This window comes from Delphinapterus leucas, chromosome 9 (assembly GCF_059928025.1).
Source record: "Delphinapterus leucas isolate spDelLeu-1000000601 "Yukka" chromosome 9, BTC_Dleu_Yukka2, whole genome shotgun sequence".
Lineage (NCBI taxonomy): Eukaryota > Metazoa > Chordata > Mammalia > Artiodactyla > Monodontidae > Delphinapterus > Delphinapterus leucas.
In genome coordinates this window covers 91,053,041-91,066,693 of record NC_143137.1, presented here as the reverse complement: position 1 = coordinate 91,066,693, position 13,653 = coordinate 91,053,041, and the positions used below count along the sequence as shown (strand labels likewise).

The 13,653-nt window shown below is 37.7% G+C and overlaps 2 protein-coding genes across 4 annotated transcripts in view; one reads left to right on the top strand and one right to left on the bottom strand.

Annotated features, from left to right (window-relative positions):
* LOC111184475 (patatin like domain 8, phospholipase A2) overlaps nt 1–13,653 on the top strand; it is a 135,239-nt gene that overhangs the window by 20,012 nt on the left and 101,574 nt on the right. The gene's annotated exons all lie outside the window — the stretch shown is intronic.
* Nucleotides 1–13,653, bottom strand: part of NME8 (NME/NM23 family member 8) — a gene marked incomplete at its 5' end in the record, with an annotated part of 35,205 nt that overhangs the window by 12,492 nt on the left and 9,060 nt on the right. Inside the window, 5 exon segments of the mRNA XM_089917957.1 lie at nt 1,966–2,138; nt 5,657–5,844; nt 6,941–7,033; nt 8,491–8,564; nt 9,834–9,900. Coding sequence (XP_089774083.1) covers nt 1,966–2,138; nt 5,657–5,844; nt 6,941–7,033; nt 8,491–8,564; nt 9,834–9,900 — 595 coding nt within the window.

The window sequence follows — 13,653 nt, the reverse complement described above, 5'->3', positions numbered from 1 at the left end:
TTGTTAAGTGAAAGAAATTCATCACTGTGTGATTCCAAGTGTGTGACATTCAGGAACACGCAAAATTCTAGAGACAGAAGAAAGATCAGAGAGTGCCGGGGGTTGGGAGGGAGGAATGGAAGGATGAACAGGAGAAGCACGAGGGACTTTTAGCCAGTGATTCTACCATGTATGATACTGTAAAAGGGATACATGACATGATTTTGTCAAAACCCATAGAATGTACAAAACAAAGAGCAAACCTTAATGTCAACTATGAACTTTAGTTAATAACAATATATTGTTATTTGTTCATTAGTTATAAAAATGTATCATAATAAGATACTAGTAGAAGAAACTGTTGCAGGGGCAGGCATATGGGAACACTGTACTACCTTCCTTAATTTTTCTGTAAATCAACAGCTACTCTAAAATATATAAAGTCTATTCGTTCAAAAAAATATGTACACATTGTTCAAGGTTTAAAAGGCAAACAGAAATATCCAAAGAAGAGAACTCTAGGCCCAGATAGCTTCACTGGTAAATTCCAGTAAATATTTAAGAAAGATGTAACATCAATTCTACACCGTCTCTTGTAGAAAACAGGAGTGACTGCTTTTCATCTCATTTGATGAGGAAGGCCTGCATTACCCATTACCCTAACACCAAAACCAGATAAAGACATTACAAGAAAAGTCCTCAACAAAATATTGAAAATTCAAATCCAGCAGTGTGTAAAAAAGGACAATACACGACCACCAAGTGTGATTTAAGAACGCAAGACTGGTTCAGTATTCCAAAATCAAAGTAATTGTCATATTATTAAACTCAAGAAAAAATTTTGAGAAAATACAACATCCACTCATGATATTAAAAAAGTAAAACCCAACACTCTCCCAAAACTAGGAATAGGGGGGAATTTCCTTAATTTAATAAAGGGCATATACAGCTAACATTGTACTTAATGGTAAAAGACTGAACGCTTTTACTATAAGATCAGGAGCAAGGTAACTTGTATAATCTCATCTCTCTTATTCAACATCATACAGGAAGTTCCAGCCAGTCCAATGAGGCAAACAAAAGAAATAAAAGGTGTCCATATTGGAAAGGAAGAGGTAAAACTGTCTCAGTTTGTAGATGATATTATTGTCTACATCGATGGTTCTCAATCCTTCAAGGGTGCATTTAACAACGTCTGGAGATATTTTTTGGTTTTCACAACTAGGAGGTGAGGAGATGCTACTGACATGTAGTGAGTAGAGGCCAGGGATGTTGCTGAACATCTTCCAATGCACATGACACAGCCCCTCACATTACCTAGCCCAAAGTGTAAGTAGGTCTGAGGTTCAGAAACCGTGGTCTACATAGCAATTCCCAAGGAAACTACGTCAAAGCTCCTAGAACTAAGTAGTTTAGCGAGTCAGAGAATACCAGGTCGACATACAAATATCAATTGTATTTCCATGCACTAGATATAAAAAAGAATTAATAGTGTGAATTTATGGTTTGTGTTCTTGCTCTACTCTGTGAATATGGGATGAAGTTAAAAATAACTAGCACTTTTTAAGTGCCAGGCACGTTATTTATGTTTTCTCACTTTAATCTTCTGAATTTAAGCATGAAGAAATAGACTTGGTAAAGTATCCTTTTTCAAATCACACTATTAATGAGGGATTTACCCAAGCTTTGAACTAAGGCATTTCAGATATGAATGCTTCTAATCTTTATTATGTAATAATTCTTGCCCTGTTAAAATCTACCCTGACAAATTCCTAGGTTAGAAAACACTTTCTGAATATTTTAATTACAAAAATGTTTTATTCTTTTGATTGAGAAATTAGTAAATTAGTGTTAACTAAATTTCTTACTTCAAGTGCTTTTTCTTAAATGTTAAATTTCAAACTCGTATCTTTTAGTATAATTATACTAGTGCTTATTCAAATCCCATGTACAAAGTAGTTAAACAATTTATACTTTATTCCTTACCTTTCCTTTCATTAAAGAGGGCTGGTCGAAGTAATGCCAGTATCTTTTCTAATTTTATGCCTTTAATTTTTTTAAAATCAGGGATGAAGACATCAATAAACTTAGTATTACTTATATTGTCTTCAACATCACAAAACTGAGATATTTGTTGTCTTTCCAGGTATTCTTGGAAACTGTTGAAATCCAAAATATAATTATAAACTGAAGTTTAATAATCATGCCAAAAAATTAAAATTGATAATATGTTCACAAATAAATTAGAGTTTAGTAAAACAAATAAAAATTGAATTTCACATAAAGGTAAGTTATATCTCTCTATCGCATCAAAGAATATGTATTTAGTTCCACCTTTATTGAACCAATCCAAAAATCAGTTACATGAAATCATGTATGTTTGATTTCATGAGAGGATTTTAAGGAGACCAAAATAAAATATGTTTAAAAATTTTTTTCTTTCCTCTATGTAAAGCTTTCCAGATAGTTTCTATTTTTCCTTTTAATTTTGTCTGTGAATCAAGGCTTATTTAGGAATACATTTCATGTTTTCAAATAGATAAGACATTTGGATCATTTTATTATTTATTTCCAACTTTATTGGATTATAATCAGCAAATGCATGTGGTGAGATCTTAATTTTTAAAAATTTGTTAAGGTTTTCTTTGTAAACAAAGCAAATTTATTTGTGGGATTTGAGGTTATATATTCATATTTCATATATTATAGATCATTTATTATACACAATTATGGAATATGTATTTGCTGTCCCTATATATCCTTGCTTTTTTGTCTGCTGTGTATTGAGATCTCTGACCATAAAGTTATTTTTATCCAGTTCTCCTTGTTTTTCTGGTACTTGTGTCTTTATGTATGTTATCTATGTTGTTTGGGGCATACATTTTTTGACTACTCTATCTTCTTCATAAATGTTTTCTTATACATCATGTCCTTCTTTATCAAGTTTAACACTTTTAATGTTCAATTCTGATACTTTATTTTTCCTGGCTAATTTTTTTACCATTCCTTTATTTTTTTTATTTTTCTTTGTCTCTTCTAAGTAGAATGTAGATGAGTACAGTTTTTAAAACTTTTTATTTTGAAAAAATATAAATTGGCAGAAAAATTGCAAGATCAGGATAATGAACTTTAGATTCAACAACTGTCAGCATTTTGTCACATTTGTTCTTTCTCTTCCTCTCTCATCCCCCAGTGAGAGTGCGTGTGTCTGTGTGTGTGTTTTGGCTTAACCATTTAAGAATAGACTGCAGACATTTTCACCATTCGCCCTCCTAAATACCTCAGGAAAGCTTACACTGATATAAGACTATTATCTCATGAACAGTCCATATTCAAATTTCAGCAATTTTATAATACTCTCCTATCGATAGTAATTTTTCCTAATCCTGGATCATACATTGCATGCAGTTGCCTGAAGTGCCTAGGCTTCTTCAACCTCTAACAATGGCTCAGTCTTTCTTGTCTTTTCTTTTTTCTTTTTAACATCTTTATTGGAGTATAATTGCTTTACAATGGTGTGTTAGTTTCTGCTTGATAACAAAGTGAATCAGCTATACATATACATACATCCCCATATCTCCTCCCTCTTGCATCTTGTCTTTTATGATACTGATATTTTGAAGACTCCAGGCCAGTTGCTTTGTACAATAGGCTTCTCATTTTGGATGGTTTCAAACTATGGAATGGCCCCATAGTTTCCTATTACATTCTGGGTATGATACTTTGGGAATACCACACCAGTATACATCACAATAGGAGGTACACACTGTCAGTTTTTCCCATTATTGGTGATATTAACATGGTCAGAGTGGTATCCCCCAGTTTTCTCCATTGAAAAGCTACAGTTTCCACTTTGTAAATAATAAGAAATCTGAAAGGACACTATTTGAAAATGCATATATTATTCATACAGTGGATTTAGCACCCACTGATGGTTTTTGTCTGCATCAATTATTATTATATGGTTTTTAATTTAGTTTGTTTTTGACCTTAATCTGGTAATCTCTATATTTGACAGGATAGTTAACCTTCTCGTATTTAGTATAACAGCCATATACCTGACTATATTCCTTCCGTCTTACTTTATATCTACTCTTTATTCTACATGAGAGTTTATGTCCTTGATCCTTTAGGTTCTGGATCTACTTTAAAAAATGGGAGGTGGAAGTTTACAGCACCTGTTAGGCCATGTCTGCAGAAAAAGAGCTGTGAAAACTGATTCCCAGGAAAACATGCTCCCTACCACTTCGTGCTGCCTGCTTGGGTCGATGCTCGGGATAAACACAGGCCAAAGGAAAAGAGGATGTCCATTAAAAGGAAAATACTGCAGACTTTGCAAAATAACATCAACACATCTCATTCCACCCCAATCCCGCCAAGTGCTTAAATTGTTCATCTTATTATGTGCATATTGAAAAACTGGAGACAACTGCTTCCAAAAGTTGGATGCAGTAGACACCTACCTGAATAACAGCACCAATGGAACACTGACTTCTCTTATGCCAGCTGTGTTAATAGTGTTTCACAGAATAATTTTGTTAAAAAATGGCTCAAAAATTCTGGTATGAAATCTGGTATCTTTTTGAGCCCAACACTTCCCACCCAAACCTGCTCTCTAACCACTAAGTATCATTTTCCCTTAAAACTCACAGAGTAACTACTACTGTTTACAAAGCCCTTTGTCAGCAGTTGATTTACCCTATGAGTTGTTCTATCCCACTTCGACATTAATGATATTAGGGTCTCCCTGCTACCTAAAAATTATGACATCGCTAGGGACCAGCAGATGGACCTACTCAAGAAAAGCCACTATAACTTATTAATAAGACAGCAAGGAAAGTTCCAGAGATGCTCAGCCTAAACATGCAATGGAGGTGGGCTACCCAGAAGGGGGAGACACACATCACGAAGCCTCAGGACTCAGCTACTCTGAACTTGGTCCTGCTCACCCCCCTTTCTTTCAGACGTGGCTCTGTTAATTCATGGGGTGAGCACTGGAGTTTCTGCATCTTCAGAGGAATAAAAGGCACAAATGACAAGCGCATAAAAAACCAACAGTCTGTAAATGACTTATGTTCACTTTCATATATTTACAAACCGTTAACAAAAATATACAACTGTTTAGTTGTTAGCAATTTCTCACCACTCACTCACTGCCTTGAGTAAAAGGGCAGAGTACTTTGGTGTCTCTATAGGACCTGGAGAGGCAGAACCGGCATGTGGAGAGACGGGAGAGGGGGCTGGCTTGGGAGGGACTAGGCCTGGTCCCGTTCTACCCCAGGAGGCCAGACTGGTGCGCCCAGCATTAGAGAGACAAATGGGAAATTCTTCCCTTTGTAATCCTCTTGACATAAACTTTGAGGGCAACTCCAGCTTTGTTGAATATATAAAATTTTAGACTGGAAGGAATAGTTGTAGCTTCGACATAAAGATGTTTGTCCGTTTTTTTTTTTTTTTCTTTTTTTCTTTTTGGCCATGCAGTACAGCATGCAGGAATCCTAGTTCCCTGGCCAGGGATCAAACCTGTGACCCCTGCAGTGGAAGCACGGAGTCTTAACCAGATGGACCACCAGGGAAGTCCCTAAAGATGTTTGTCTTTAGATTTGTGATATTTGGACATTACACTCCATTACCTACTAACACATTGTAAACAATTCGTTTCCTGGTCTGGAACTACCTTTCCCTCTTCAGCTTCATCCCCGAGGACTTGGCCGTCTTCTCGTGGTCATCCCATGGTTCTTTAGATTCCGTCTCAGAATTAGATTCACTTTCATCCCAGGAAGGCCATTTTTCCTTTCCTTGCGATACAACTAGAATATAGCTTAGGCCACTTGTCATAAAAGAAACAAAATCTTCAAAGTCAGGCTACAAAATAAAATAAAATAAAATAATATTATTAGGCTCCCAAAATGGATAGAGTACAATGGTGGCCCCTACCCAAATCAAGGACATCTTCCCCTTCATGATCACTGGGCAAGAGAAAGTTACACACAATCCTCCTGTTAACAAACACATCTGTGAAGGACAGAAGTTCACAGCTGGCAGGGACTGATCTTAAAGATAGTCTAATAACTACTCTCAAACTGCCGGATGCTTCCAGATCATCTGGAGGGCTTGCTAAAACACAAATTTCTGGTGTCCAGCCCCAGACTCTATGATTCAGTAGGTTTAGGGTGCCCAGGAATTGGATTTTCTCCAAAGTTCCCAGGTGATGCTCATGTAGCTGGTCCAACCCTTTCCCGGGGCCAAGAGAGATTGTCTGAGAGGTGCGGCTAGTTTATAAAGTGCTGTTCAGTAGAACTTTCTGTGACGACCAGCATGTTCTGTGCTCTCCAGCATATGTAACCACAGGCAGCTGTTGAGCACTGAAATGTGGCTACCGCCACTGAGACTCCGAATTTTTAACTTTATTTAATTTTAATGAATTTAAGTTCAAATGGCCGCATGTATCTAATGGCTACCATGTTGAACAGTGCATTTCTAGAAGGTCTCCTGAAGCCCCCAAGCCATTGCACTTTCTAACACAAAGCACTGCCCCCAGGCAAAAGAGAATCTAAAAAATAGCTTGACAGAAAGGATGTACCTTTAGGTAAAGAAAGGATTAAAGCTTTCCTGTGAAGTTTACCACAGGCAGCCTTCAACCTGGGATAAGGACCTACAGGAAAGGCCTGGATATTCATTTCCTGAGGGCTGATGCAGGGAGTCTTAGAGTACATAGCATAAAGAGATCTTCGCTCCAACAAAAACACAATCAGAGCATCCACTTTTGCCTGGCTGCCTCTATGTCTACTGGAGATTTCTCCATAGTCCCCATCTTTGGATTAACCAGGATATGGACACCAACAGGGACACCTAGAGCTTACTTGGTTGGTCAGACTCATTCGTTTTTCTATGATGAGGATCTTAAACTTATAGGAATCCACTGTATTTGACAACACAATGACTTTTTTAACTTTCTTACCTGGTCTGCTATTCGGCTGTAGAAGTACCTCACTTGTTCTCTAGTGAGCAGTTTCTTATCCTCTGCTTCTATGACAAATTCTGCATCGATAATCTTCAATTAGAGAGCATGGTCAGGTCCACATGTGTCGTGGGACCACACAGGTAAAGCAAGTCAAGGACATTTGTTTCCTAGGCTTAATAAACCCCCCAGATTTGAATGCATTTCATGGTTGTGCCTCAGCACAATCCATGGGACACGAGGTTGGAAGAGGCCCCAAAATATGTAAACAAAGAAGGTCCTTTTCATGCCCCCTAGTATTTAAGTTTTCACGGCTTGAACCAGAGATTCCACAATATTTCTATTATTTAAGTGAATTGTCTCAAGATGAAAAAAGAAAAAAAAAATCTAATTGAATTCCAAGAAAGATATCATAGTTTTCTGAATCATTCAAAAAGACATACATTTACAGGCACTTCTTAACCATCTATTTTCAAAATTGTTTTCAGTTTCTTCTTTTAAGGCTTTCCTTCTTTAAGTCTGTAACTTGTAATCTAGTATATCTTATTCTGATGGCAACAAAAATGTCCAAATTACAGGGAAGGATAGAATTTAAGATGCAGCCATGCTTTGTCTTAAAATTTTTAAATTTAATGACAAATTCAGTGTGCATGTCACCCAAGTATAGCAATGTATAAAATGGACCATCTGCTTTATAGTAGTTTAATTGTTGCTGCTTTGGCTGAAGAAAGAATGCATGATGGGAAGTTCATCAAGAGATACCCAGCCCATCCTGACATGGTTCCCCATGTGACCTCCTCTGTAGCACATGCAACATTCTTACAAATTTCAATACAATTTTGTTGTTTCAACACAACATCTTTGTTCAGGGGTCAGCAAACCACAGCCCACAGTCAAAACCTGGCCTGCCACCGTTTTTGGAAACAAAGTTTACTGGAACACAGCCATGCCCATTTGTTTATCTACTGTCTAATGCTGCTCTCTCGATAATGATGGCAGAGTTAAACTGCTGTGACAGAGATCACATGCCCCACAAACCTGAAAATAGTTACTGTCTGGCTCTTTATAGGAAAAGTCTGCTGACCTTTGGATTAGAATGCAATTTTGCTCTAAAAATTTTTTATTTGGGCTCTAAAAGCAAAACCTTAAATGCTTCCTTAGGTTATCATGTATCTAAAAAGGACCATACGTTTGTGACAACACACAGGGAATAAAGCAAGCTGATGTGAGCTTAAACAAGTCTGCACTGCTAACAACTAAACACAAAGAAATCTGTTACAATCCAATGCAAGAACTGTAATTTTTATCATTTATATTGGATGCTGGTAGAGCAGAGTTATTTAAATAAGGATGTTGAATAGGTCTAGCCTTTGTAAGACAAAATATTCAAAGAAGACAAAACATTCATTCAAATGAACCAGAAGTTCATTATATTCTGTTTTTCTCTAAATAATAAGCTTGTCTCCAAATTAAGGGATTGTTTTTTTGCAGTTAATTTAACAATTAATTTTACAATTAATTTAAACTATTCTTGGGGAAATATCACTTACTTTTTCTTTAATTTCTTGAACTTTTCTAGCAGTCACAGCATTGGGTTTGATAATGGCAATGCTGTATAGTTGGTCTAGGGAAAAAAATAGAAGAATTTCATTTTCTTGGCACAAACTCTAGAGAATGAAGGATTTGGCAATTAGAAATGTAAACTACTAATGTCCAGTGAATTTTTGTCCATCAACAGCTTTGTTATTATGGCATTGCAACTACCAAAGAGTTCCTACTTAGAATCAAAGTAGAGTTCCTATATTTGCATGCAGGAGAAACATTCACAAGAGTTTGTAGTCAGTAGGCCGAAAAAGAAAGAGTAGGTGGGCACTATTTTATTTTATTTTATTTTGTTTTATTCTATTCTACTCTACTCTACTTTTTCTATTCTATTGCCGCATCACACAGCTTGTGGGATCTTAGTTCCCCAACCAGGGATTGAACCCGGGCCCTCAGCAGTGAGAGCACAGAGTCCTACTAACCACTGGACCGCCAGGGAATTCCCGGCACTAGTTATTTTAATACAATTCACGTGCATTAGAATTGCACCCATGATCCATCCAGCTCAGTATCACTAGTGACGACAGTTTCAGTGCAAGCAAACATTACAGACCGATGGCTGTACCATCTATGAATTTATCCACATTTATCTACACATTCTGACGATGAGCTTTTAGTGCAGAATAGCTCACTGAGCAAGCGGTTTGCCTCTGTTCCCTCCAGGGTATGAACACACACTAACACGCCCACTCCGACAATCCAATGAAGGCAGGAAGTTGTCCATCTCAGAGTAAACCAGGAGTGTGGGTCATCAAGGAAGAAATTATTTTTACAAGTTTCTGGAAGATGATGAAGGATGAAATAAGAGGAAACTGCTGTCCAGATTACCCACAGGGCACAGGAGCCCCTGATCGAGGGTAACCTCTGAAGGCAAGGCACAGAGACCAAAGGCAAGGCAAGGGGAGCAAAAGAGATTGCTTTTTTTTTTTTTGCGGTATGCGGGCCTCTCACTGTGTGACCTCTCCCGTTGCGGAGCACAGGCTCCGGACGCGCAGGCTAAGCGGCCATGGCTCACGGGCCCAGCCGCTCTGCGGCATGTGGGATCTTCCCGGACCGGGGCACGAACCCGTGTCCCCTGCATCGGCAGGCGGACTCTCAACCACTGCGCCACCAGGGAAGCCCGAGATTGCTTTTTAAGCTGAATCCAGTATCGCACAAATCATCATTGATGCTGCCAGTCCTTTAGCAATTAACACTGGTGTCACTACCGGCTTTGTGCTGCAAGTGATGCTGTAATGAGCATCCATGTACACAATTTCCCTCACTATTACTTTAAAGTGGATTTACTTACCAACACTTTCATAGCTTGCTTCCCCAGCATCCTCTGAATCTGAGTCTACAAACACAATTTCATGATACTATGGAAAAGGAATGGAAATAAAACAGTTACATTTTAATACGATAGTGAAAGAGTTTTTAGAAATTTTGTTTTTAATCAATATTTATAATCCAAGGGATAGAAAGTAAAGTGGAAATGTGCCTGCATTTATCTAACACTACTTTTCCCCAACCTTCCCACTAAAATAAAATTAGGAATAAACAGAGTGGGCAGACAATGAGAAATAACGCATATATATGCTGTATGGAAAATGCTTAAAAACAAAATGTTTAAAACTTAAGAGCACAAGGAATAAAATAAAAAAGAAGCAGAGATTAACAAGTAAGAAAGCAATAAACATATCATTATTATGGTAAAGATTGAAAGGGCATTTGTACGCTTCAAGATCCATTCCTGACCATTGCTCTTAGTAAATTAGGAACAGAGGGCTTCCCTGGCGGTGCAGTGGTTGGGAGGAACAGAAAGATACTTCCTTAACTTATGAAAAAAAAAAAAAAGCCTTTCTCAAAACAATAGCCAATTTCCTACTATAGAGTAAAACACTAGGAAGGATGGGGGATTCTTAATTTCTGGAGAAGTCCTGAAAGTGCTTCTGTGATTCTGTAAACAACCTGAAAGGTTTATATATTTACATATATACATTTCAGGGGCAAGAGATTTGCAGAATTTCAGATTCTCAATGGAATATAGACCCAAAAATGTTTGGAAATAACTACACTGAAAGCGTTCACTCCTATTATAGTCAGGAATAATATAATTATGCCAGCTGTAACTTCAAAGTGACCTGTCTTGTATTTATTGGACCTGCCCTGACAAACAGGGCAGCAACTAACCACATAATGCTGTATTTGAGCACCTGAAATGAGGTTAGTCCAAATTAAGATGCGCTGTAAATTAAAAATGCACAGCACATTCCAAAAATTTAGTTTGAAAAAGTAAATCTGGAATACCTTATATTTTACATTGAGTACATATATTTTTAATCATTTTATTGACGTATAGTTGATATACAGTGTTGTGTTTAATTTCTACTGTACATCAAAGTGACTCAGTTATACATATATATATATATATATAACATTATTTTTTCATATTCTTTTCCATTATGGTTTATCATAGGATATTGAATATAGATCTCTGTGCTATTCAGTGGGACCTTGTTGTGTATCCATTCTATATATAATAGTTTGTATCTGCTAATCCGAAGCTCCCAATCCATCCCTCCCCACAACCCCTTGGCAACCACAAGTCTGTTCTCTGTGAGTCTGTTTTTGTTTCGTAGATATGTTCATTTGTGTCATATTTTAGGTTATACATATAAGTGATACCATATGCTATTTGTCTTTCTCTTTCTGACTTACTTCACTTAGTATGAAAATCTCTAGTTGCTGCAAACGGCATTCATTCATTCTTTTTAATGGCTGAGTAGTATTCCACTGTATATATGTACCACATCTTCTTTATCCATTCATCTGTCAATGGACATTTAGGTTGTTTCCATGTCTTGGCTATTGTAAATAGTGCTTCAGTGAACATAGGGGTGCATGTATCTTTTTGAATTATAGTTTTGTCTGGGTATATGCCCAGGAGTGGGGGTGCTGGATCATATGGTAGCTCCATATGTTTTCCCCAGCAAGTTTCCAGTAAGGAACCTCCATACTGTTTTCCCCAGTGGCTGCACCAATTTACATTCCTACCAACAGTGTAGGAGGGTTCCCTTTTCTCCACACCCTCAACAGCATTTATTATTTGTAGATTTTTTTAATGATCACCATTCTGTCCAGCGTGAGGTGGTATCTTATTGTAGTTTTGATTTGCATTTCTCTAGTAATCTAAAAGCTGAGCATCTTTTCAGGTGCCTGTTAGGCCTCTATGTGTCTTATTTGGAGAAATGTCTATTTAGGTCTTCTGCCCATTTTTTGACTGGGTTGTTTGTTTTTTGTTATTAAACTGTAGGAGCTGTTTGTATACTTTGGAAATTAAGCCCTTGCTGGTCACATCATTTGCAACTATTTTCTCCCAGTCCATAGGTTGTCTTTTCGTTTTGTTTATGGTTTCCTTTGCTGTGCAAAAGCTTATAAGTTATATTGAGCATATCTTTAAATGGCAATCTTTTTAATATACTGGATGTAAGAAAAGATGTTTTAAAAATTAATTTCATCTGTTTCTTTTTTTATTATTTTCAATTGACTAGTAGAATATTATAAATTACGTATGTGGCTCACATCGTGGCTTGTATTTTATTACTATTACTGCGCTAGACAAGGCAATTGATAAGAAAACTAAATAATAGAAGTGTCCAACAAAATGGAGTAATATAAAATAAACATAAGATATTAATAAATTTCTTACATACCCACTATTATTCATTAAAACAGGATGTCATTCTGCAAGAACAACAATAAAGCCACAATACAGAGCGCACATAGAGAAAGCTGGGTACAGTATAGCAATTAGAAGAATGTGTTTAAAAGTCGTTCTGCCTGACTTCAAATTCTGCTTTTACCTCCTACTAGTTGCCTGTTTCTAAGGAAAGGACATAATGTTTTTAAGCCTGTCTTATCGTTCGTAAATACTTCATAAGCTTTCTCCAGGTTCATATTCGAGATGACAACATAGAAGGCTCCTGAACTCACTTCCTCAGACATACCAAACCTACAGCTGCTTGTGGAACAGTTCCCAACTGAGTGACTCCTACATATCAGACAAATGAGAAAAGAGCACATACCGAATGGGGTAGGAGAGGCTGAGTCACAGTCTCGCCATAAACTCCATCCCCGGCACAGCAACATACAATTGAGAGGGAGCTCACAACTCCCAGCATCTCCCTGAGGACTGAAGGGCTTGAACCCAACATCTAGTGACCGCAGTTTTAAGACTTCCAACTGAGAGATGGGGCCCCCAAATGCCTGGCTGTAAAAGCCCTAGGGCTTGCATCCAGACTATAGTAAACTGAGCTCCTTACAGGCTTGGCTTGTGCTGGACTCCCTGTGGCTATCCCCCCAGGGCTCAGTGCAGGGGCCTATTTGCAAATCTGATAAGCTATAGCCTGAGGGTCAGGCTTCTAATTTAACACAGGTCTAGGGGCTGACAGCAATCCTTTCCAGAGACCAGGGAAGCCAGCAGGGGCCATCTTCATGCTCTCCCTCTGCCCCGCTCCAGGTCACTAGTGTCTTTGTGAAGATAGCCTGTGTGCACATCTGGTACCCTGGCTTTTGTGGCTGTTACTCCAAGGACACAGCACTTGATAGCCCGGCTCTGGCCCCCAGCAGGGCTGGTGTCCCTGGGTTCAGTAGAACCAGCAGTGGATAAACCATCCAGACAGAAAATCAGTAAAGAAACATTGGACATGTTAGACTAGGTGGATTGAACAGATGTATCCCGAACATTCTATCCAAAAGCAGCAGAATGCACATTCTTCTCAAGCACACATGGGACGTTCTCCAGGACAGGTCATATGTTAGGCCACAAAACATTTAAGTAGATTGAAATCATATCAAGCATCTTTTCTAACCACAGTGGTCTGGAACTAGAAATCAATTAAAAGAAGACAACTGGAAAATTCACAATGTGGAGATTAAATAACATGCTACTGAGCAACCAGTGGGTCAAATTAGAAATCAAAAGAGACATAAAAAATCTAGAGATGAATGAAAATGGAATTACAGCATACCTAAACTTATGGGATGTAACAAAAGTGTTCTAAGAGTGAAGTTCATAGCCTATATTAAGAAAAGAGAAGGATCTCAAATAAACAACCTAACTTTACACT